This window comes from Lissotriton vulgaris, chromosome 5, assembly GCF_964263255.1.
Source record: "Lissotriton vulgaris chromosome 5, aLisVul1.2, whole genome shotgun sequence".
Taxonomy (NCBI): domain Eukaryota; kingdom Metazoa; phylum Chordata; class Amphibia; order Caudata; family Salamandridae; genus Lissotriton; species Lissotriton vulgaris.
Genome location: NC_141693.1, coordinates 597,013,313 through 597,040,336, shown reverse-complemented (window position 1 = coordinate 597,040,336; position 27,024 = coordinate 597,013,313). Strand labels below are relative to the sequence as shown.

The 27,024-nt window shown below is 44.6% G+C and overlaps 1 protein-coding gene across 10 annotated transcripts in view; it reads left to right on the top strand.

The window, feature by feature from the left end:
• CCSER2 (coiled-coil serine rich protein 2) overlaps window positions 1-27,024 on the top strand; it is a 649,443-nt gene that overhangs the window by 349,560 nt on the left and 272,859 nt on the right. For 5 of the 10 annotated variants that reach the window (XM_086922031.1, XM_086922035.1, XM_086922038.1 and 2 more), the window contains one exon: window positions 1,376-1,463. In XM_086922031.1, the coding sequence (XP_086778157.1) occupies window positions 1,376-1,463 (88 nt within the window). Of the gene's footprint in view, window positions 1-1,375; window positions 1,467-27,024 lie in introns of all 10 variants that reach the window. The other 5 variants (XM_086922037.1, XM_086922033.1, XM_086922036.1 and 2 more) reach the window with 1 other exon arrangement.

The window sequence follows — 27,024 nt, the reverse complement described above, 5'->3', positions numbered from 1 at the left end:
CAACAATAAAAACATGCTCTCTCTTTAACCCGTTGCATGCTTGTGACGAAACTGCTCCGTCACAAGCCACCGGTGAGCTGTGCTTGTGACGGAACGGTTCCGCCATGGCCCGCTCGCCGCGCCTGCGTGGCGCGAATTCCGCGCCTGCGCTGACTAATTAATGGGCGGGCGGGTTCGTGACGGAACCGTTCCGTCACAAGCACAGCTCACCCGCGAGCCGTGACGGAGCGGTTCCGTCACAAGCACGGGACTGCCGCGCGACCGCCCCCCACCCTTAGCGCTGCGGGACTGCCGCGCGAAAGCCCCCCACCCGTAGCGCTGCAGCGGAATAGCCGCCGCAGCGAAGGGGTTAATGCTTCACTGCTTCTAGGAACAATATATGTGAGATATGAAACCACCTGGGTATGTTATTCAATTTGTATTTGTAAAGCGCACTATCCACCGTAAGGGTAACTTGACGCTAAGCACATCTGCGTGGCTAGCCATGCTTATGTTAGGTTGGTTAATTGAAAAACCAGGTCTTCAGCTTTCGGAATTCAAGAGGAGAGGAGGAAGCTCTGAAGTTTAGTGGTAGGCCGTACATGTTTTACGAGCGATGTAAGAGAACAACCGTCCTCATAATCTAGTTTTCTGTATGTGAGGAGTAGAAAAAATAAGTCTGTTGAATGTATTATCTTTTCTGAAAGATTTCCTCAGACCTGTTCCTCTCTTTCAAAGCAGTGAATAAGTTTAGATTGCATTCCTTAAACATTCTTTGAATCCACCAACCAAATTGAACCGGTTATTTTAACACTACCTTTTAGTAAAAAAGCAGTGCCTACGATCCTGTATTGTGGTGCTTGGCATTCATGGTCAGTTGATAAGAAATTTGATTGGAACTTAGTTGCTGATCCGAATAGTTCACTTACCTAGCACCCCTAGTAATTCACTTGTTTGAGTCTACATGGTGAACCACAATCCTTCACTCACAAATGGCCAGTTTTCTTAAAGTATTTTTTCTGGATGTGTATAAAGACTGACTTTGGACTAGTACTGTATAAATATGTTGCACTTAAGGTGCCATGTTGCTTAACCATTTCTTCCATCCCTCATCCTTCGACTTTGGGAGGATATGCCACATGTTATTGATAGACCCTATCACCATTTTTGTAATCAAAAATAAAAATCAGCAGCTTGGAGTTGTAAATTAAACAGTTGTAGTTATGTTTGTTGAAAGATGCTTATCCCTTTGAAAAAGGTTATGAGCAGAAACAAAGAGCATTTTTATATGTAGGTGCTGAACATGACTACAGTACAGCTGAAAGTGCACATAGTAGGATATGTACTTCAAACATAAGCAGACTACGGCTTCTCATGTTTCGTAATTACTTTGTAGGATGTTTTGAATAACCTCGATTCCTGTGACATAGAAGATGATGACCTTATGTTAGATGTGGATCTTCCTGAAGACGCACCCAGCATAGGTGGTTGGTATAAATATATATGTATATTTTTTTTTAAACAGTTATAAATGTGGTCTGACAGCTCAGCCTAAAACAGAGGTGGGGGTGGGGTGAACAGTGATTCGTGTGCATCCATTTAAGATCTGTGCATCTTTAAAAAATGCACATCAGTGGCTTCCTAAAACACTGAATGCTAATGACCCTAACTTAGATTTTCATAAATGTGGGAGCTAGCTTGTCTGACATATTATACTGTGGGTTAAAGGATTCTATATGACGCTATTTTGACGATGGGATTTAGAAAAGAAGTTATATTGTTTCTAATTATGTATTATTGGAGTATTGAGCTTTAAATCTGTAACGTGATTTTTTTTTATACAAATGGGTTCAAATATTTTGCAATTTTATTTCGCAGGATAACTTCATTTTCTTAAGCTTGCCTTACATTTTTTATTCATTAAACCCATTCTTGTATGATGAGGCAACTTGTCAAATGGGATAGGAATATATTTTGTGAAAATATTTTTGTAACCAAAAACTGCAGAAAGGGGACAATAATCTGTTGCATGCGGTAGGAAAATATCCCATATGTATTTAGTCCTACTCGGATTGTCTTTTTTTCTTAAGAACTGATCAGGTGGTGTTGAGAGTGCACAGGTGCATGATTTAGAATCTCTCATCTGATGAATCTTTTTTAAGTGACTGAGACCGAAAGAGAGTTAACCATATTAAAACAGTAGCCCATTTTGCCCCACAATAAGGTCCTGGAATCAGTAATTGAAGCTAAGTAGTTTTATTACTGATTAATATATGCATATCAAGAGAATATTAAAAAGATGCAGAATTACAGCTGCAAGTTGAAATAGCGCAACAGGTGTAGTCCCAGTATAATCAGATATGAAATAATTACAGCCATAGCAATACAAAAACTAGGAAATAGGAGCAGGTGTTCCTTAAAGAAACTTCGATTCTCTCTCCCAAATATGGATACGTTCAAAAACCATCTATTCAGGGCTTTAAGTTTAGAATAAGGATGATTCGTAGAATATGGTCTCTAAGAAATCCGGATATTAGAGAAGGTGTCAACATAGTAAAGACTCCAGTAGATGTCTTTAGAATTGGAATACGTTTTTAGCATGAAGCTTCACACTTGCAAAAATAAAGGAAGGAGAGATGTCTGTACCCTCAGTCTGAGTGAATCTGCCTTAGCTTCTAACAGCGGGAGCATTAATTAAAACCAGTAAAACTTCAACAATCATATCTCTTCCCACACCACCAGGAACCAATCCGTTCTCTTCCTGGGCTGTGCATCTGCCACCTTTGTAGACTTTCACATCCCACAGAGCTTGGACAATTACTGCAACCATGAACTTTCTCCGTTCCCCATGTGCCATTAACAGGAGGCTTAATCTGCTCAGTCTGTATAACAAAGTAAAACAGTCAGTCATATTCGCTTTATTCGCCAATTTTAGTCATCAAAGCGGATGCACAAAAGATTTTTTTTAAAGCACATGACCGATTATTAATAGAACAATGTAAGACTTTCCAATAAAACTGTAAAATCCATTAAAAACAGTTAAAAAGCATCAAACAGTAAAACACCTATAGATTCTAGTTGGCTATATGATACCTTATGCCACGTATTGTTCAATATACAGAATAAATCAATAATATCAATCTTTACCATGCCATACTATTTCTTGACAACAGTATAAAGGAATGGGTCTGAAAGTCAAAATGACGACCAAGAACTGGAAGCATGTTATTAACGCACATACAGACCACTACACAACAGAGATTGCTTGAGATCTAATAGTCCATACCCATCCTAAGAACTTTACCAGGGCAATGACAAGACTTGCCATGTTCGAGGCATGTGGGCTGCTGAATTCATATCTGTGCATAGATCGCTGCCTAGTGTTGGGTCCGGATAATTGCACTTTGTTGTCTTGGAAGAGTCTTCGAAGTATCACGAGATAGGTGACCCCTCCCCTGCACTATAGTGCACATGGGCCTCTTCTCCATCCTCAGATTGTTTTTTGCCGCCATTGGGTTCGGATGCTAACTCCTATTCTCCAACTTCGGAATCAAAATCAAAACTTTTCTAAAGGCCAAAAGGCCTTCGACCTCGACGGCATTGTTCACGTTCGGTACCTCTCTACTCGATCCAGCCTTCCATCTCGAATCGGTCGTTGATGCGGGCCGTTGGGCCTTTTCGACGCCACGTGAGCCGACCGTCGATGGAAAGCAGCTCGTTTAAAAGGTACCCACAATGCCACTCCAAGTTCCCACATACTGACAAACACTCAGTATGCAACAAGTGTCTTTCCCCAGACCATAGGGAAGAAACCTGCCCAGCCTGCGCCCAGTTTCGATCGAAGAAAACTATTTGAAGCCGACGGGCCGCTAGGCAAGAAATGCAGCCACAGGCACTGGAACCGGACAACATCTTCAATGATGACCAGGAACTACCGGAAGCTCCAGACTCGGACCTAGAAATTGTCCCTGTTGAGGACTACTCGGACTCCGATGACGAGATCCGGGATAAATCGTGAGTACCCTGCCCCGACACCAATTAATCCGTTACAAAAGGCTCAGGTCGAGGCATCGCCAAAAGGCCTTAGCCAAGATCATAAAGTTTTGCCAGCCCCGCCATCCGGCTCGACTCCGAAATCGAAACTGAAACCTTCAGAGACCCCAGGGCCCAGTACCATTGTCCCGAAGAAGGTTCCAGGGCCAAAAAAGGTCGTCGACCCGAAAAGCGTTGAACCGAAAAAGGACGTACAGCCAAAGAGCGTCGAGCCAAAGTAGACTGTCGACCACAAAAAGGCCGCTCAGCCAAAAACTGTCGACCCCAAAAAGGTAGTCTGACCGAACAAAGGCACGCAGCCGAAGGGCGCCGAACCAAAGAAGGTCGCCGACCCGAACAAGCCTACTGTTCCGAAATCCGTCGACCCGGCAAAGGGTGCCGTACCGAAGCCCGTAGCACGGCCGGAAAAACCTGTCGACCCTAAAATAATTGCTCCAAAGACACCAGTCGATCCAAAAAAGAACATCGACTCGGAAAAGGACACTCATCCAAAAAAGCCTACGGAGCACAAAAAAACGAGTCAAACCGAAATTTCCAGCCAACACAAAGACTCTTGTCGACCCGAAAAAAGGGCCCTAGCCGAAGAAAACCAATAAAACACCAAAAGTCGTCGGAAAAACCAGGTGTTACCGACCCAAGAAAGTCTAACACTCAACCCAGGACTCTAGAGGAAAAACTCTTCCACCCAGATCCATCAGACGACCAGGCAAAGATGTATATTAATCCAGAGATTGGTAAAGTTACCATCCTGCACAGAAAGAAGAGGCCTTTGGACTTTGGCTCTCATTCCCCTATTCCAGAAAAAGGACTTTGGGACTTTTTCCTCTAGACCTTTCATCCCTTTTCAGCTTATCATGCCTACTATCATCCCAGACAGGCTTCAGACCACAGCACGGGACAGAAACCGCCTTATTAGCAGTCACCGAAGAAACTAGAAGGATTCTAGACCAAGGAGGCTCAGTGGCAGTGATCCTCCTTGATCTAAGTGCCGCCTTCGATACGGTCAGCTATTCCACCTTGCTGGACCGTCTCCACAACATCGGAGTTTCAGGTGACGCTTTAAGGTGGTTTGATTCCTTTCTGTCTGGGAGGTCGTTTCAGATCTTCGACGGTGTAACAGTATCCACCAGCAAACCCCTGAGCTGCGGAGTACCACAGGGCTCCTCCCTGAGCCCTGTGCTGTTCAACGTTTACATGAGGCCGCTGGCAAGTGTCGTCGAACCGCATGGCATTAAAATCGCGTCATACACCGACGACACCCAGCTTGTGGTCTCGCTGGCCACCGAGAACAGCAGGCACTCCTCAGCCGACCTGTTACACTGCCTAGAGGACATAAAGGGCTGGATGACCGACTCCTCCCTCAAATTAAATGGAGATAAGACGGAGCTCATGCTCTTAGGCCCACGCTCCCCAGTTCCGTTCACCTCCCTGTGGCCCAATGCACTGCCCCCCCCCCAAGGAAAGCGTGAAGAGCCTGGGAGTGTGGTTGGATAACAAACTTTCCTTCTCCACCCAGGCCACAAAACTATCTGCCACATGCTTTGGCCTACTGAGAACCTTGAGGAAGGTTCTTCCGCTGCTTCCGCTAGAAGCTAAAAAGGTTGCGGTCCAAGGCCTTATCCAGTCCCGCCTGGACTCGAACAATGCCCTATACATGGGGGCACCTGAGTTTACACTCCGAAAACTACAGGTTGTTCAAAACTGTGCAGCACGTTCCCTGCTGGAAATCCCGCGCACTCAGTCTGCTAAACCTGCTCTAAAAAGTCTCCACTGGCTGCCAGTGAGGCAGAGAGTAGCCTTCAAAGCACTGTGCCTGGCGCATCGCACCTTTTGGAACACAAGCCCAGCGATCAACAGAAATCTTGTCTCCCCCTACCATCCCAATAGGAACCTGCGATCAAAGGAGGCCTTCCTTGCCGTTGTTCCCAGAGTAAAGCGAGCCAGAGCCGGGGGAAGACTGTTCTCGCTGAATACCGCCAGGCTCTGGAATGACCTTCCCCTCTCACTCCGGTCCAACTCAGATCTTCTTTCATTCCGTAAAAACCTAAAAACATGGCTGTTTGACAAATCCTCTGTACCCTAGCACCCCTTCCGTCACTTTCTGGTCATCTCAGCGCTTGGACGCCCATGGGCAGCAATCGCGCTCTACAAATACCGTTACAATACAATACAATACTACACATTTTGCTCCTTACTCTCCTTACTCTCCTTCTCACCACGGGGACAATGAGGGTAACATGGGGGATGAGCCACAGCCTCAATTTGATTTCCCACAAGATCCTCAACCACAAGAGGAACGTTGGAAGGATCCACCTGACCCTTACAACACCTATCCCATCCCTGATGTACCCTCTTATCCTACTAAGCCGTCACCTACTGATGACACCATAGTCTTCAATCAACTCATAGACAGGGCAGCACAATTCCACAATGTAGACATGCATAATGACCCTGTTGAGGAAGACTTCTTATTTGACACCTCCCCTACTTCAGAAAAAAGTGTCGGAACACTTCCCATGTTCAAGGGAGTTCTAAAACATGCACTTGACATACTTAAGGATACAGCCAGGGCACGGTAATCAATCCCAGAATAGAAAAGAAGTATAGGGCAGCTCCTACAGACCCTACTTACATCAAAGGGCAGTTACCACTAGACTCACTGGTAGTGGTTAATGCACGTAAAAGGGCCAACTCCCAAACAGGGGACGCACCTCCCCCTGATAAAGAGTCAAAAATACTGGAGGCATCAGGCAAAAGGGTAGCAGCACATGCCTCCAACTCATGGAGAATTGCTAATACACAAGTCCTACTGGCTCGTTACAACAGGCCGCACTATGATCAGCTCGAAAGCCTAATGCAACACCTACCTGAGCCTTTTAAAGCACAAGCTGATGACCTCATACAGGAGGGAAAATTCATAACTAACGCCTCCATCAAATGTGCGCTTGACGCAGCAGACACCGCAGCTAGGTCAATGAACACTAGCGTCTTACTACGCAGACATGCATGGCTGCGTATTTGCGGTTTTATGAATGAGGTGCAGGCCATCATTCTTAACCAACCTGTCAATCAGGAGTTACTATTTGGCCCTGCTGTCGACACAATTTTGGAAAAAATTGAAAAAAGACACAGAAACCTAAAAATCAATGGGGGCATCGCAATTTCAGCAACATAGAGGCTCCTTTTGATGCTCCTCATACAGAGCAACTACATGAGGAAATACCCCGCAAACATCTGCCTCATACAAAAGTAACACACAAGGTTCCTTCAACAAAAACACAAACAGAGGAGGTTATAGGGGCAACAATAATAAGGGAAGAGGACATGGAAGCAATAATACCAGAGCCTCCTCTGCCACAAAACAGTGACTTCATCACGCTACCTCCAGACCACCTAACACCGGGCTGAGGCAGACTCCAACAGTTCCTACCTGTCTGGCACGCAATTACCACGGACAGGTGGGTGAGAGAAATTATCCAGTTTGGTTATTGCCTAGAACTGACTTCTACACCACCAAACATACCACCCAGACATCGTCCTATGTCCACAGAACACATCACCCTGCTACAACAAGAGGTGAAATGCATGCTGGAAAAGGGGGCCATAGAGCAAGTCCCTTTCCACCAGCAAGGGACAGGAGTATGCTCCCTATACTTCCTTATTCCAAAGGAAGACTGTTCCCACCGACCAATATTGGACCTCAGACCCCTAAATCAATATATACTATCAGAGCACTTCCATTTGATCACTCTACAACAAGTGCTCCCGTTGCTACAACAAGGAGATTTCCTAGCAACACTGGACCTCAAAGATGCATATTTTCACATACCCATCCATCCAGCCCACATAAAATACCTCAGGTTCACAATAGAAGGTCAACACTACCAATTCAAGGTTTTGCCCTTCGGGGTTACCACGGCTCCAAGAGTGTTTACAAAATGCTTAACGACAGTGGCAGCACATCTCAGAAGACAACACATCCATGTGTACCCTTATCTGGACGATTGGCTAATACAAGCAAATTTGTACCAAGAGTGTGCAGCACACACGTCTCAAGCAAATTTGTACCAAGAGTGTGCAGCACACACGTCTCAAACACTTCAGTTGCTACACAGCTTAGGGTTTTCAATGAACTACACAAAATCGCATCTGCAGCCATCCCACGCACAGCAATACCTGGGAGCCACTATAAACACCTCAGTGGCAAAGGCATATCCAAATTCAGCAAGGATATCCAGCATGCAGATACTCATTCGCAAATTCTTGCCACAACACTCTCTGCCAGCTCGAGTCTTTATGCAGCTCATGGGCATGATGGCCTCCTGCATATTCATTGTCCCCATGCCAGACTTCAAATGCGCCCATTACAGGAATGCCTAGCACAACAATGGAACCAGGCTCAGGGACAACTAAAAGACCTAGTGTCGGTAGACAGTCGCGCTCACAACTCCCTGCAGTGGTGGAACCCACAAAACCTTTCAAAAGGGCGACTGTTCCAAGAGCCGGTTTCACAACTAGTACTAACAGCTGACGCATCACTGACAGGCTGGGGAGCCCATCTCCTTCAAAACACAGTACAAGGGCTCTGGACAACCCAACAGAAAAAGCTGCATATCAACCAACTAGAATTGCTAGTGATATTCCTAGCCCTAAAAGCATTTCATAAATACTTGTACAGCAAGACAGTGTTGATCCGGACGGACAACATGACTGCAATGTACTATATCCAGAAACAGGGAGGAACGCACTCTCCACAGCTGTCCCATCTGGCACAAAGCATATGGAAGTGGGCGATTCCCAAAAATATTTTTCTCCTAGCAGAACACCTTCCAGGGAAGGACAATCAGATTGCCGACCTGCTCAGCAGGCACAGCCAACAACTACACAAATGGGAGATTCACCCCAAGTTCTCCAGCCATTCTTCAAAGAGTGGGGTCACCCAGAAATAGACTGTTTGCCACAAAAGAAAACTCCAAATGCCAGGACTTTGCCGCCAGATTCCCACATCCGTTGTCACAGGGCAATGCGATACGGATGAACTGGTCAGGCAGATTTGCGTACGCTTTTCCCCCAGCACCGCTGATCCCGCTGGTGGCACGCAAACTGCGGCAACACTCAACTCACGCTAATCCTAGTTGCTCCCACATGGGCGAGACAAATGTGGGACACAACGTTCCTGGAACTTTCAGTAGTTTCTCATCAAAGACTGTGCCTTGCACCCCATCTTCTAACTCAGAACCATGGAGAAATCAGGCACCAAGATCCCAATCAAATGAACCTAGCCATCTGGCTCGTGAGGTCTTAGAGTTTGGATACCTTTGCTTACCCCCGGATTGCATGAACATCATTAGGGAAGCAAGACGACCAACCACACGAGCGTGGTATGCAGCTAAATGGAAGAGATTTGTTATTTACTGCAACAATAACCAAATCAACCCTTTAGACGCTTCCATACAAAACATTATATGTTACCTGCTGCATCTACAAAGATGTAACTTAGCATACTCCTCTATACGACTACACCTCGCTGCTATAGCAGCATACCTTCAAAACAGGCAACACCTTTCACTGTTTAGAGTACCAGCAATCAAAGCCTTCATGGAGGGTTTGAAAAGGGTGATCCCTCCAAGACACCCCCCTTCTCCAGTCTGGATTCTAAATATAGTACTTACCAGACTTATGGGCCCTCCTTTCGAACCTCTACACTCATGCGAACTACAATTCTTAACGTGGAAGGTTGCATTCTTGGTTGCCATTATCTCACTCAGAGCGAATTACAAGCACTAACAATTCAAGAACCTTTCATGCAGGTACATGCCAACAGGGTGGTTCTTAGAACCAACCCTAAGTTCATGCCTAAGGTTGTATCCAATTTCCATATCAATCAATCAATAGAACTGCCAGTTTTCTTTCAAAATCCACAGTCCGTAGCTGAGAGAGCCCTACACACATTAGATGTAAAAAGAGCTCTACTTTATTATGTGGACAGAACTAAATCATTTAGAAAAACAAAACAACTATTTGTTGCTTTTGCACCACAACACAAAGGAAATCCTATTTCAAAGTCAGGAATAGCCAAATGGATAGTTAAATGCATTCAAATATGTTATCAAAAGGCAAAACGGACTTTAACCGTCCCCACAAGAGCACACTCTACAAGGAAAATCGGGGCATCCATGGCTTTCCTACGAAATATTCCTCTTGAAGACATCTGTAAGGCAGCCACATGGACCACCATACACACTTTCACAAAACACTACTGTGTAGACGTGCAAGCAAAACAGCAAGCTGCTGTGAGCCAGCTGTCCTCAAAACTCTTTTTCAAACAGCTGCAGCTGGCATAGGTAGCCACCCCTAGAGGAGATGCTGCTATACAGTCTTTGCACAGATATGAATTCAGCAGCCCACATGCCTCGAACAGAATATGCTACTTACCGGTATGCATCTGTTCTTGGCATGTAGGGCTGCTGACATTCATATCGCCCTCCCTCCTCCCCGGTGCCTGTCGCAGCTTCAGCATTATCTCTGGCATGGCCATCTCTTACTTTACTATCTCCATCTCTGCCACAATGGCGAAAAACAATCTGAGGATGGAGAAGATGCCCATGTGCACTGTAGTCCAGGGCAGGAGTCACCTATCTCGTGATACTTAGAAGACTCTTCCAAGACAACAAAGAGCAATTATCCGGACCCAACACTAGGCGGCGATCTATGCACAGATATGAATGTCAGCAGCCCTACATGCCAAGAACAGATGCATACTGGTAAGTAGTATATTCCTTCTGAGGGCAGAAGTCTGAGCGCCATATCATTACTTCTAGTTCCCAATGATCTGCAGATTGGAGAGACGCAGGGCTGGGCAGGCAAAACATAGATGGGCCAAATACTCCGAGTGTGCGTGACAAACTGGAAAATAAGTATTAGCTTGCATGTCCCATCTTGCTGAGAGAGACCTTACTGGCAATGAGCCAACTCTAAATTGAAAGTATAGATTTCTATCATGTGGCTTGGTTATATTATTCCAGTATGCTTTCAGCTTTTGTAGTGGCTTCACATTTAGAAAGTGCCCCATTAGTGTTGAAGAGTCACTACTTCTGACGATGTTATCGGTCACCCAGCCCCAATATCTTTCCTTCAACAGAGCTTTAGTAGGAAATTGGGTACTTTCTGGATTGTCCCATAGTGTAGCCATGCCAATACTTATTAAAATGAGTAATTTCCTGCAACCATGTGCTTTTTTTTTTATAGCAATCTGCTCTAATTTAATCCTTAAGGCCCACAGCGTAGGGCGTCAGTTCCGGTGTTGACCAGATTCTCTGCTAATATAGCAAGGGAAGCAATCTGGCTATATCGGCCATTGACTTCCTGCCTAGGTTATGAAGCAGCGGACATACTGCTGTACTTTGTGGAAGGTTAGTAATTTTCTGCTGTAGTTAATTTAGAAAGGTTCTTGAATCCCCAAAGCTCTGCCCCATATAACACGGAACTAACAACTTTCGTAATTTCCCTCATGGAGTCTAGCAAATAGAGATAATAATTTGTGGGGCATACCCAGGTCTTGTAGTACTACTCATAATTTGCTGCGGGAGACGAGGTCGAAAGCTGACTTAAGGTCCACAAAGGCAGCATATAAGCAGCCCTTGTCCAGGACCACCCTTTTCCAATACAGAATTGTAAAGCGGAATATCTGATCGATAGTACTTTTACGTGCCTGAAACCCTGCCTGAAGTGGTGATGGTATGCCCTGCTCATCCACCCACACCTGCACCTTATTTAGAACAAGTCGTCCCATGACCTTTCGAAGGGAATCTATAAAGCTGATTGGTCTATAGTTTCCAGGCTGAGATTTGTCCCCCTTTTTGAGTGTCACCTGGTGTTAGCAGAGCGCATGCACTGCTCTCACCATGCGAGGAGGTTTTGTAATCGATTTACTTTTAGAAGTGGAGTGTAGGCTCCGCCCCTTGTTTTCATTGGCTAGCGTCATACTTCAGGCTAAAATCTGGCTTTGTATTGTAAAGGAGGCTTCTTAGTCTCTCCTATTTACCACCCTGTCCACTTTTAGCCCCGCCCACCCGGACTGGATCTTTTACTCGCGGAGTTACACGGTCTCCGTTATAACTCTGTAAGCACTCTTTCTTTTTAATTTACAGCGCGGTCCGCTTCGGCCGCACTTGTTTTCTTTGAAATGCTTGTTATTAATGTGGCCTATTTCATTCTAAACTTCACTGCCCCCTGGTGGAGGAGGGGTGTTCGGTTTGGGCACTGGGCTGGGTGTGGGGAGAGGGCCAGGAGCCAAGGGACGATTTTAACCATCCGCACCCATGACCGGAGCTGCTCACTCTAATCTCGCACAGGGGGCGGACTGGTGAGTAGTCACACCCACCTCCCTTCAGAGAGACTGCCCCTCCCGTTGTACAGTCCCAGGACCTGTCTCATTTGCGCACCACAAAGATCCCTTAATCAGCGCAGTTTCTCCCACCACTTTCGCTGAAAGTTGCTTAGGTTGCAAGCCGGTGTTTAAAACCTCTTGTGAGTGGCTCGCGCGCGCCCACGCACAGCAGAGGCATGCGAAAACTGCTTCCGGGAGACACATGTTTATCCTTCTCCCTGTCTCGGGCTAGCTTCAATCATTTAGCTGTTTCTCCTGGGGTGGTGTTTGCCCACCACAAAGATCTATCAATCGGCGGAGGTACTCCCTCCACTTTCCCTAAAAGTTGCTTAGGTCCGAGCTGGTGTTTAAAACCTCTTGTGAGTGGCTTGCGCGCGCCCACGCACAGCAGAGGCATGCGAGAACTGCTTCCAGGAGACACATGTTTATCCTTCTCTCTGTGGATATGTGAGCTAGTTGCTCTACCTAATCACATGTGAAACAAAGCGTAAATTCAATTGCACTCGGGTGTCTTGGGAGACATACTCTTCTGCAGGAAAGTATAGTGACAGCGTCGTGGCGAGGCATGTTACTAATATTTGACACTAAACTTTCCAGCCTCTTTCTAATGTTCGCACCGGTACCTGATGGCTTGCTTGGGATAGTGTTGTAATAGTTAAAAACATCTTGCGAGCAAGCATCCTCCTCGTTAAAAGCTGGGGTAATTAATCTTTGTTGTTTCGTTTTTGATCATAGTCATCCTTTCACTTCTAGGCCATGTGTTCTTATCTAGAGTTGTCACATAGTTGGGAAAATAATCGAGCCGTAACTATCAAAATATCTATTTCCCACTATGCTATACAATCAACACTGCTTTTGGTGAAAACATTCAAAAATAGGTTAGACGGAGGTGATATCACTCATGTTGTGGAGGGCACAGTATAGATTAGATTCCATCTCCTCACATAAACACTTAAAGTTAGTGAAATAAAAATAAGGAGTTAAGATGTAATCAGAGGTAGGAACCGCTAGGAAAAAAAACGAATTCTCCTTGTGTATGTTCCCGCTTGGAAAAATATTTTCCGTAATTTTTAAAGCGCTACTCACAGGAATAAAGAATACAATTGGTAACTGAAAGTTAAAGGTAGCATCATTTAATTATCCATGTCCAAACTACTATAAAATGTGAATTTTCTTAGATATTATGTGCAGTTTTTGCTAGCATTTAATTAGTTCACCCCTGTAAGGGCTGGAGTGATAGGGCACAATAGGTGAAATAACCATTGGTAAATTCTGGCGAGTGGGGTTCAGGCGGTAGACAATGGCACAATGCACATGCTCCGAGGGAACAATATGGTCTAAATGTTAACTTTTTGAGGCAACTCACACAAGCTGCTTACTTGCCAAATGATGTCTTCAAGCAGCTTGCTTGTTAAGTCAGTCTGAAGCACGGCGCCTTTCACAAAATCGAAGAGCTGGGACAGTGACTATTCATTGTTTGTCTCATCAGCTGCCCCGTTAACGGCAGGGCAGCGAAGGTATTCTACTGACACAAAAAAACAACGCAATTCCCATAGCCAGCATTTTAAAATTACTGGCATTGCCCCCCAGTAGCTCATTTACCGGTGGTGCCGGGGAAATACAGGCTAAGTGTTAACCTAATGCGTAACCTGTGGTCCACGGACCCCCTTTCAGGAAGTCTTCTACTGTTTAGGAAAATAAAGATCAGATTAATAAAGCACATCAACATAAACAGCTAAATGTAAAATTAAACAGGTTTTAAATGCTAGGTAAATGTAAGGAATTTGAATGTGGAGGATAAATATGAAGTTAATACCCTAAGCTTAATTTGTAAGAACTGCACAATTGCATAGAGTGATATATACAATTGGCTTCAATTGAAACTCTAGCTTGCACTAACGAAAATAAAAATCAATTGAAATAAAAAAGACAAAATGATATGCTTAAGTCTAGCATGTTGCTTATCTTTTAAACCAACCTTTGAAAATCTGCAACCTAAACACCACAATGGAAATTTAGATGTTTGTGTAATTTGTTGGAGAATTAAATGAATGTTTAATAATTGGTGTATTTGTTTGACGTAAATGTATTTCTTTGGCTATTTATTTTTGGAGATGCAAGTCATAGCTTCAAATAGAGAAGTAGTAGGGTTCTACATAAGCCAAACGTTTAAAAACCACTCTACTACATGCTAAAGGTGGGGAAGCCAACAAATTAACAGGGCGAGTAGAGCCAGAGCTCAGTCAAGGGTCTTACTTAGCCCGTGCATGAACCCAACCATGAAAAAGTTTAGCATGTAAATCGTGCAACAGACAGCACATAAAAATATGATAAAATCTCTTCGAAATTCTAAAAGGTGTAATTATTCATGGAATTCCCCTAGATACATAGCTAAAATACAATACCATTAGCAAAGCAAATGGCTTTAACTTAAACAAAGGCGAGACCTATTGCATTTCCAATGCTTGTTAAAAACAGGGATTACCTCCGCCCCTGTCCATGAGGCCGGCACTGGAGCACCCTTAGCGATTACATTTGCTAGAATCATGATATACAGACTCCATTTAGTTTTATTGAAAAGGAATGTGTCCGCTAGGATTCCTTCGGGCCTGGTGCTTTACCTCCCATTACAGCTCCCAGAGCAAGGCTGACACCGGACTCGTTAAAATCCGTACTTCGGAAATAAGAATATGAAAGCTCAGCCGTGTCGTAGTCCTCTAAACTACGGGTATATTGGGATTTGAAATGACAAACTCATTGGTCCTGACGTACATGATTTATTGGTTCTGACTGCCTCTACTCATTAGGTCTTCACGTTTCTTGCAAATATGTCTCTTCTCACGCCTTACTATCAAGAAACTAGTACAGACAATAATACTCCTTTTCTCTAGCTAATGAAACCTTAAAAATGCACCTGCAAAGGAAAATACATAATTGTCAGAGCAAAATAGATTTCAAAATGAAGGCCTTTAGTCAGGCTAACTTTAATAAGCATTTAAATATGCAATTCAAATTCACGGTTATACTTTAGCACATGTAACTCATAAAGAAATGCAATGTGCAAATAAAATTATACATGATTACACTTTCAAAGGTAACTTTCAAAACATATGAATGGTGACTTAAAATGCAAATGCAAACGTGACTACAGAATGTATTTTCATGGTAAACTAAACATTAGTGCCAACTTTTATAAACCTCTAGTCTCTACAGTGAATGCATTTCATTAATGTGTTTAAATGTTCACATGTTAAAGTTATGCTATTCAGTAAATATCAGGTCACGTGTAGATGCAGAAGGGCATTTCTGTGACCTGTTGGGGTGGAGTCTAAGGTGTGCTGCTTAATTATATTTATTGTATTTACCTCCTGTAGTTTTCCAGTTTCAGGCTAGAAGGATTTTTATTAGAGCCATTCTGTTTTTTCTTATTTGAAATAGCAAATCAGCTAAGTAGACTTACTTATGGACTCCCCAAAACCTTTACATTGTGCATCATTCTTTGTTTAGTTTACATGTCCAGAAATACTCCTCATGTTTTCAGGTGCCTGGAGTTGTTAACCGTTCTTGCACTGTTTTTCCCCTTTTCGCTCCTTTGTTCATTTTTCCAAAATGTAATCTTGCTTCATTTTGATCAACTTGGAACTCTGTGTGGTACTTGCACCTGTGAAGCCTTGACAGAATGGAAATTAATGTTTGAGGCATGTGAACTGTAGATCACATGCTTTGCATAGCCTGCTGTCTAGTCTTGGATCTGGATGATTGCACTTTGTTTTTGTTTGAAGAAGTCTTTTCCAGTCACGAGGTAGGTGACTTCTCCTTTCGGTGATAGTGCGCATGTGCATCGGCTCCATCGTTAGATTGTTTTTTTCCCGCCATCGGGTTCGGATGTGAATTGCTGCGCTCCAGTTCGTCACGTTTCTCTGGTTCCCTTCGACATGCAATCCACTACCCTTGACTGTATTGTTTCTCGATCGAGTTTCCCATTCTCCGCGTATCGTTTCGACTCAGACCATTGATCGGAAAACTTGCGAAGGGCCATTGCACCTAGCCGCGCCGGGCGCGCTAGCAGTAGATGGAACGTACTCCATTTAAACTCTGTGAAGGGTGTTGCGCCAAGTTTCTGTGCACTGACCTTCACGAAGTGTGCAACCTCTGTCTAACCCTGGGACATGACGAGAAAGACTGTGACATGTGCCGATTGTTTTGATCAAAGAAGACACTTTGTGACTGTCGGGCTCAACGTCACGAGGTGCAACATCAAGGCAGCTCCGTACAGGACATCTTCAGCAAAGATTCAGATCGAGAAAAACTATAAGCTCAAGGAGCAGAGGAAGCAGAACACATCTCGGTGTCCGAGACCGACTCCTACATGAAGAAGAGGAGCAAGTTACACAAGTTCAGCGTACCATGCGTATAGAAGCCCCCTTGCCCCAACAACACAAAACCAAAAAGGCTCCTGTACTTCCCCTGCCTGTGGGCCAAGGTCAGCACCGAGAAAGAGTTTCAGTGCCTCGCCCCAGGGCTTAGCGCCGTGATACAAGGGGAAGCCGTCCGGCTCGAGTCGGACCCACGCTGGCGCCGAAATCCTCTGCGTCGAAATCAAAGCATATCGTGGTCCACATCCCACCTTTGACAAAGACTAAATCTTCGGAGCCGAAACTTTCGACGCTGAAAACGGCGAGCAAAGACAAAAAGACACCACCTAAAGAGCCTCAGTCCGACGGTCCACCTTTGGAACTGAAACAGTAAAAGCTGGTTATAAACCCAGACACTGGACATATCCATGTCCAATTGCCTCAAAAAAGGAAGATGGACCAACAGGACGAGTACCACATTCCCTTGAAGAGGAACAATGTGGGTATTAACCCTTCACCAACTTATATTCCACCACTTTCGCCCCCTGATCCCAACCCACTCATCACATCCACAAATTCACCACCTCCACTATCAACTGACCCACAGGATGAAGGGGATGGGTATGAGGATAGGTCACAGGATGTTGACCCATGGGAGGACTAGGACACTGACCCACACTCTGATAATGACACTGACTTATATCCGTCTAGACACTTACCGCCCGACGACAATATAGGATACATTGAGCTACTTAACAGGGCTGCTCATTATTATAGGGTGTAACTGCATGATGAGGCTTTAGAGGAGGATTTCTTATTCAAGACCCTAAGTTCCTCTAAAATAACTTCCCATACTCTGCCAATGCTTAAGGGGATGCTTAAACATTCCGATGAGGTTTTTAAAGATCCTGTAAGGGCAAGAATCATCACACTTAGGGTTGAGAAAAAATATAAACCTGCACCTACTGACCCTGCCTACATCAGGGGGTCACCTGCCCTTAGACTCTGTTGTGGTTTCCAATACTCGCAAGAGAGCTAATTAACAGACCACAGGTGAGGCCCCTCCTCCTGATAAGGAGTCCAGGTTAGTTGCTGGCTCTGGCAAAAGGGTAACATCACAAGCGGCTAATCATTAGCGTATTGTTAATGCTCAGGCTGTTAGTCAGATGTGATAGGGCTAATTATGATGAGTTACAAAAACTCATTACTTTTATGCCAGATGAACCTAAATCCAAGGCTAATGATCTTATTGAGGATGGCAAACCAATCACCGAATAATCACTCAAGTACGCCCTAAACGCAGTAGATACAGCAGCGAGCGCAGTAAACTCCACTGTACCGCTGAGCAGACATGCTTGGTTAAGAATTTCAGGTTTTAAACCGGAGGTGCAGGCCAATATTCTCAACCAGCCATTTGACAAAGAACCCTGTTTGGTCCAGCAGTTGAAACCTCGCTGAAAAAAATTAAAAAAGATACTGAGGTCGCAAAGTCCATGGAGGTTCCTTTCTTCACTCCTTTTACAGGGGCTGCTCCAAGAATATTTCCTCAGAAAATCCCTCCTCCTCTTACAAGGGCAACAATCTCTCTCATCAATAGGCTGTTTTAGAGGATGTTTTAGAGGAAACAATAGTAAGGGAAGTGGCAGAGGCAACTCCACACACACTTCCCCCTCACATAACAAGCAGTGACTTCCTTCCACTACCCCTCAATCATTCCACTCCTGTCGGGTAATGTGTCTCCCAATTTCTCCCTGTCTGGAACACAATCACCTCCAACAAATGGGTTCTACAAATAATCCAATATGCTTACTGCCTGGACCTTACAGACACGCCTCCAAACATTCTTCCAAGATCACACTCAATGTCACAAGAACATCTCACCCTTCTAAAGCAAGAGGTTTTCTCTCTGTGTTAGAAAAAGAAGCTATAGAACCAGTCCCATTAAAATATCAAGTAGCTGGGGTATACTCCCTGTACTTCTTAATCCCCAAGAAGACGGATCTCTCAGGCCTATACTAGACCTCGGAGAACTAAATCTATACATTCAGTTTTATCACTTTCACATGGTCACACTCCAAGTGCTCCTGCTCCTTCAACAAGGCAACTTTCTGTCCACTGCATTATGAGTTCAAGGTGCTCCCATTCGGAGTAACTACCCCACCCAGGGTTTTCACCAAATGTCTGGCAGTAGTTGTAGCTCATCTACAAAGACAACAAATTTGCGTCTTCCCGTATTTGTACAACTGGCTCATAAAAGCCAGCTGGCATAAGAGGTGTCTACGTCACATTCACTAAACAGTGCAGTTGCTCCTCGATCTTGGATTCACAGTAAATCTGTCCAAGTCCCATCTCCAACCATCCAAGACACAGAGCCACAATAGATACACAAAAGGCTTTTGCCTACCCCAATCAAACCAGAATCCGCAACATGCAGACTCTACTCTGTCAGTTTCAGCCTCAAAACACATTGTCAGCTCGAATCTAAATGCAGTTACTAGGGGTGATGGCGTCTTGCATCCTAACAGTCCCTTACACAAGACTTCAAATTCGTCCCCTTCAGGAATGCTTAGCATGTCAGTGGAGCCAGGCTCTCAATGTATGTTATAGATTTAGTATTGGTGGACGGCCACACCTATCGCTCTCTGCAGTGGCGGAATACACAAAACCTTAAAATAGGGCGGCCCTTCATTGTCCCGGTTCCACAGATAGTGCTAACAGCAGAAGCATTGATCACTGGTTGGGGAGCTTATCTCCAGACACATACAATTCAGGGCATGTGGAGCCTGCAACAGAAGCTGCTCTGCATAAATCATCTAGAGCTGCTTGCAATTTTTTTCAGCGATCAAAGTCCATCTAGTAGGCAAAGCTGTCCTGATCCGTACAGACAACGTGACAGCAATGTACTACATACAAAAACAGGGGGGGGGGGCTTACACTCTCCAGGTGTCACAACTAGAACAGACCATCGGGAGATGGGCTATATGTCACAAAATGGATCTGCTTGCAGAAAATCTTCCAGGAGTAAACAATCAGATTGCAGATCTGCTCAGTCTTCAAAGACAACAGATTCATGAATGAGAACTCTATCCTCAAGTTCTCCTACCATTCTTTCAAATGTGGGGATTTCAAGACATAGATCTGTTCGCCACAAACCTAAACGCAAAATGCCCAAGCTTTGCATCCAGGCATCCGCACCTATTGTCCAAAGGCAATGCGCTATGGATGAATTGGCCAGGAATATTTGCCTATGCTTTTCCGCCTCTCCCACTCATTCCATGAGTGGTTCAGAAGCTCAGACAAGCGTCCCTGACATTAATCCTAGTTGTTCCCACATGGGCCTGGCAACCCTAGTTCACAACCCTTTTGGAGCTCAGTAGTTCCTCACCAAAAACTATATCTTACACTGAATGTCCTCACACAGAGCCATGGATAGATGAGAAATCTAGATCCAGTTATCTCAATCTTGCGATCTGGCACCTGAAATCTTAGACTTTGGCTACCTTCATCTCCCACCAGACTGCATGAACATCATCAAAGAGACTGGATGTCCTACCACAAGAGCATGCTATGCAGCAAAGTGGAAGTGGTTCGTGATATACTGCAATAACAATCAAAGCAACCTGCTGGATGCTTCAGTTCAAAACATAATTTTCTATCTATTACATCTGCAGCTTTGCAATTTAGCATACACATCCATGCGCTTGCATCTTGCTGAAATAGCTGCATACATAAATACAGAACAGACTCTCTTTAAAGTGCCTGTCATTAAAGCAGTTATGGAGGGACTTAAAAGAATCTTTCCTGCAAGACTTCCACCTGCTCCAGTGTGAAATCTCAACATTGTCCTTACCAGACTGATGGGGTCCACCTTTTGAGCCATTGCATAGTTGTGAACTGTAATTTCTCACTTGGAAGGTAGCTTTCCTCATAGCTATCACATCACGTAGGACAGTAGGTAAAGTTGGCAAGTTCAGGCACTAACCACAGAAGAACCACTTTTACACGAACAACAAAACAAAGTGGTTCTTCGGACCAACCCTAACTTCCTACCAAAGGTTATTTCTGCCTTTCATATAAACCAGTCTGTTGAGTTGCCTGTGATTTTCTCTCAATCAGAATCTGTGGCAGAACGTGCTTTGCACACTTTAGATGTGAAAAGAGCACTACTTTACTATGTAGAAAGGACAAAACCTTTCCGTAAGACAAAACAAGTATTTGTGACGTTTGGTCCACCACATAAATGCAATCCTATATCAAAATCGGGTATTGCAATGTGGATAATCAAGTGCATTCAGACATGCTATGCAAAAGCAAAACTAACATTAACGATTCCCCCTAGACCACACTCCATGCGCAAATAAGGGCCTTCTATGGCATTCCTAGGGAATATACCCATAGATGACATCTGCAAAGCTGCAACATTGTCTGCACCTCACACATTCACAAAACACTATTGTGTAGATGTGTTAGCAATACATAAAGCTTGTGTGGGCCAAGCAGTTTTACGTACACTATTTCTGACTGCAACAGCTGCATGTTAGCCACCGCTTGCGAAATAACTGCTGTATAGACTATGCAAAGCAAAGCTCACATGCCTCAAACGGAAAATGCTACTTACCTTGTATGCATCTGTTCTTGGCACGTAGAGCTGTAGATTCACATGCTCCCACCCTCCTCCTTTGGTACCTATACCTCTTACTTAGATGCATATATACATGGACTTCTCTTACTAACTCCATGATAACCTTCTGCTGCAAACAATCTAACAATGGAGCTGCTGCCCATGCGCACAATCACCGAAAGGAGGAATCGCCTACCTTGTGACTGGAAAAGACTTCTTTGAACAAAAAAAAGTGCAAACATCCGGACCCAACACTAGATGGCAGGCTATGCAAAGCATGTGAATCTACAGCTCTACATGCCAAGAACAGATGCATACTGGGTAAGTAGCATTTTCCTTCTGGCACCTAGATATCTATACGATGAAGGAGCTGAAGGGGTTTTGCAAGGAAAGGCACTGGCTGTGAAGAGATCCCCAAGTCTGTATTTTGAGGAAGCCCTGTTTTCTTGCGAGGAAGCACGCTGGGTAGCAACACTAGCAGATCACTCTGAGGGGAGGGATCTCCAGACAGAGTTCCAAGAGGGCAGTGGCCCTAAGATGGAAGTTGAGGAGAACAGTTATTCTGCAGAGGCTCCAAAGGCAACCCGTGGGCTGTGTGAGCTGTTCCTAATTATATATCGCCAAAGAGGGTAGATGCAAACAATCTGAGTACTGTCTGTTGCCCACCATCCCAGAGATAACATTCTTTACAGTCATTTATGTAGTGTGACAGATTTGAAAGCAAAATGCGTTGAACAGTCTGTATATGTTACAAAGTATACACTGCCTTTAGAAATGGAGATCCAACCCTATCCAATTTTTAAGGCTCCTACAATGTATACTTGTACAACTTCGAAACTTGAAGGCCACTCTTCCCTAAAACCCAAAATTGCTCCTTCTCTAAATAGGTGTCACGATGTCCTAGCTTTTGAGTATCTGACCTGGGGATGTTGTAGAAAACCTCACCTACAAGTCTTAGACAATGTTCCTCCTTATGACAAAATCTGTAAAGGTCTCTGTCTTTGGCCATGTAAGTGGGCCAGCATCCCTGGCAAAGATTTCTAGAGTGACAACCATGTTTTTGTGATCTCCAACTCCATTCCTGCTCTGTGTAAGATTTTTTTTCTATCCCCAGCATATGCTATAACCTCTGGTATCGCTACAGAAATATCTGGTGTTCTACTACTTTCATTGTGCTACTACTGTTTGCTTTGCCGTCAGTCATAGCAGCTTGATTAGTGTACATGCCTCTCTGGTTGTCCCCAGTCTATCTTTACCACCTGCTACAAGAGTGCACTCACAGGGCAGGCCTGGGATCTCAGCCTTGCAATCTGAAAAACTCTCCTATGGGCGGCTGCCCCAAAATTTATCTTCAGGCTATGCCATATAGTGTGCATCACTATTTCCCTTTCACTGTGCTCTCTCCAGCAATTGCGAGACTGGTGTGCATCAAAGGTGTGTAGCCTCAAGAGAGTGCAGTGCCAATCAATATAGAAGTTCGAAGCTAGCTTCAATAAAAGTGACATTTTTAGCCCCTGTACTCATAAGCCTTATACTATCTTCTCATTCTGAGAGTGCAATGCTTAGTTCCCTCTACCATCTGTCCTGGAAGCTCTTCCATCACTAATACGAATTTCTGCAATGCGGACTAGCTATCAGGTGTTTGTCTCAGTCGCTTGACTACATTGGTACATGTTGCTCTTTGGACTCGTACAGTCGGAGCTTGTAAGTGGAACAGTGCTGCCGGCAGAACCAGCTATTTTTCAATGCTATACAAGTTAGCTTTGAGAGGTGTATACCATGCCATCATCTTTGCTTAGGTAGAACAGTGGTGGATATTGAGCAGCAAAAAGGTATCTGCTGTGAATAGTGATGTTTTTCCCCAAATATCTGATCAGTCTAATGACCTAAGTAAATATCATGTCACTATGTAGGCTACATAATACTGCAGGATGCTTTAAGGTTAAGGGCCTTGCATTTTGCCATATATATCTTGTATCTGAATATATTGCTGAAGTGATCTAGTTCATTTAATGGCATGACAACATTTGCAAAATGAGTACGTTTAATCTGTTCTAGACCTAGCTTATGCCCCATATCCCTTGGTTGATCCTGACACATTGTGATGATCGCTCAAGATATAGGGCTTAGAAAGCGGGTGCAGCTATCAAATGAGACACTTTCTTGGTGCTGTCTCTCACTCCACGACCCTCTACAAACCTTGGCTGGTCTGGATTTATCAACTTTGGTTGCACAGCACTCTATCAGTTTGCTAGTATGATAGCATAAATGTTTGTTTCTATTGAGGAGCGAAGTAGGTATGTACAACTCATTTGTTTTTGGCTTGAGCTTGAAATTTTTGCTTCTGTCTTGGTAGGAGTTGTCCTTACTGTCAAGGCAAAGGTGTTGTAGAGAGTCCCCTTCAAATCCAATGTCCCAGGCCAAAACGCTTTCTAAAATTGTAGTGTATACTTATTGGGCGACCAAGGCCTTTGGTATCTTAATGTGCTGTGGGTTGGCAAGTTCCTATCTCTGCTGTTAGTATGTCTGGGTTAGCTTACTTTTAAGTATTCTGCAATCTGTTCAGGCCAGTGGGGGGGATAGAGGGATAAACTGTAAAGAGTTGTTGATATAAGTCTGAACCTGTATGTGATCTCCCTGTGTTTCTCAGCGTAAGCGTTGATGCCTTTTCTAGCGGGTTCGGTGTTGTCGACCCTTGGCCTAGGAACCTTGTGCGACTTCCCCTCTTCGGCAACCCTTGGGTGGGTGCCGTGGGTTTCTTTCGGTCACGGCTGACCTTTGATCGCGTTTTTGTTCGGCGTCGGGCTGCCTTTGCTGTTTTTGGTTCGTGGCCCTTCTTTCTAATGGATCGTTGGTTCTTACCTTGTCCATCTTTTTCTTCGACTCATTCCCCCTATTTTCGGTGCATCTTTTTTCGGCGTCCTTTTCTATAACTTTGACGTTCGATCCTGCATGTGTGGATTCCACAGGAGCTGCGTGCTCCTCTGTCGCTCGTGTAATCAATCTCGCTCATGAAAGGTTTCTTTATTGGCATCGACATCGTGGCGTATTGGGCCTGTGTCTGATTTTGGCGTGTCCTTAGAGTCTTCGGCAGGAACGCTGCACAGGCCTCAGTCTTTATCCTGGTGATCCTTGGGTAGGCAGAGGTTGCACACGGTGTGTGGATCCCTCTGTGTGCATTTGTGATAGCACTTAGGGCAGAATTTAAAGGGGGGTCTTATCAATGGCCCCTACCTCGCCATTTGTGACCTGGGGTGGTCCTCTCGTGTAGTAAAAATCTGGGCCGCTGTGTTTCTGTCTACGACTGCATCGATGATCGGTCTCTACTCGTTGATCTTATCGATGACTATCTTCTTTTCTTGAAGTTTTTTATGGGAAAAACAAACTTTTCTTAGGAGCTTCCCGTCTTGCTTCCAGGCCCAACGGCGGAAAAAAGAATCCGAAGATAGCCACCGCGCACGTCGACCTCCAGGATGCAGTCTGACGTCATACAGGGGACATACCTGACACCAAATGATGGTCGACAGCGACCAAAAGAAGAGAAAAAAAAAAAAAGACCATTCCGGACCCAACCAATAGATGGGGGAATGATGTGACTCAACCACTAGGTGGCGGAATGATGCACAGCATGTGAATCCAGAAAACACTTTAAGCGGCAAAACTACTCCCACTGGTAAGTAACCATTTCGTTTTACAACTACTTGTCCCTCAGCCTAAACCCCAACAACATTCCTTCTTTGTGGCCTCTCTCATTGAATTGCTGCCATAACTTAACGAAGGAGTATTTTGCTTTAATTGACTTGCGTATCCTGAAGTAGTTATACAGGCTCAGTATGAAAAAAGAGTTTGGGTTTGAATTGAAAGAACAGAAAGAAGTGGCACTCAAGGCTGTGTGATCACTGAGTAGGTCTGTTTGTGTAAAATACACCAGGTGCAGAACAGGTATGGGGAAAACAAACCCAGTAGGCAAACAACCCCTGCACTGGTGTAGGAAGGCCTATACCAAACAGAAGGGAGACATATCCTGTGCACACGCTAATGAAATAAGTGGTCCTGACGTCAGGACTCGACAAATAGGAGCAAAAAATCCCTTGAGGTTGAAAAGAAGGTCAAACACAAAGGTTCATGAAGGTGAAGAAGATTTATAATTCAATTGTTGGTCAGTACAAATAAGAATAGCCAGCCAACACGTGTTCCGTCACACCGTGAAGGAGATGTGACTCATCAGGGCTGATAATGCTTGCAAGTGTTCAAAAGCGTGGTGGCAGTTCGGAATGAAATGCCGGCCACGTGTGTACATTGAAGGGAAAAGGCAATATGTACCATGCTCCTGGTTGCGAGATCGTGAATAAGGATGGGTGCATCCAAGATTCACAACAGGGACCTAGTTAAGGAGAAAACACACATGTAAGTACATGCGGGAAGCGTTCGTCGTCCGCGGCACCACGCTTTTGAACACTTGCCAGCATTATCAGCCCTGATGAGTCACATCTCCTTCACGGTGTGACGAAACACGTGTCGGCTGGCTATTATTATTTGTACTGACCAACAATTGACTTATAAATATTCTTCACCTTCATGAACCATTGTGTTTGACCATTCTTTTCAACCTCAAGGGATCATTTTCTCCTATTTGTCGAGTCCTGATGTCAGGAACACTTATTTCATTAGCGTGTGCACAGGATATGTCTCTATACAGGCTCAGTATGTTGCAGCACAGTCTTTGCAAAAATTTTAGAGGTCGTTTTCTTCTGGCTTCAGTCCCCCCCTTATTTTCTGCCACCCACCACCTAGGAGTTAGCTTTAACAGCTTCCCTAATGGTGTACAGTCTGCTGCTCTCTGATACTCTCTATCACTACTGTCTTTCAACCATCCCAGGTTGTGCCAATAGTAGTGTCAGCGGTATTGATGAATTTTAGATAGTTGACATTATCTCCAATTCCTGGCATCGCTACCCGGTCGCGAAGCGAAGCGTCATTCAGGTTTCAGGCTTGCTTGTGCTTCCCTAATTGAATCATCATTTTATAATACATTTTTAAAGTGACTGCTCTTAGATGGATATGACCCTATTCTTCTCCTTTTCATATTTTAGAATATGTGGTCCAGCAATACCATATCTATTTATGCATAAAGTATGTGTGCAGATAAACAATACAAGTGATATGTTTGAGTGGGGTTTTGAGCCTACCCTATGTCTGAGACCGAGATCCTTCATCCATTGTGACCTCTATCTGGATAGTGTCTCTCTCACCCAATATTTGTAACCGTTCTTTTCTAATTCCCGATCTGTAACCAATTTCCAGTTGCCCCCTATTATCAGCACTCCTCCTTCCCCCGGCCAATAATAGAAGCTTATGAAATCAGGGTTCCCCCCTCCACCATATATAATGGAAGGCCCTGGTGGATGGAGCCCTCGAGGCAAAAAGTGGCCCAGGGAGGGTAGCCCAAGCCCTCCCCCCACTACAAAGTGTGCCAGGCCTCGGAAATGGGGTCCCTGGAGCCAAAAGCCACTCAGGTGATGGGGCTCGCAGGTTGACTGCCTTTGAGTGAGTGGCCACAGGGACAAACCTCAGACCAGTCCTTGTGTCCAAACCCCCAGGCCCCCCTCCCCCACTTCACGGTGTGG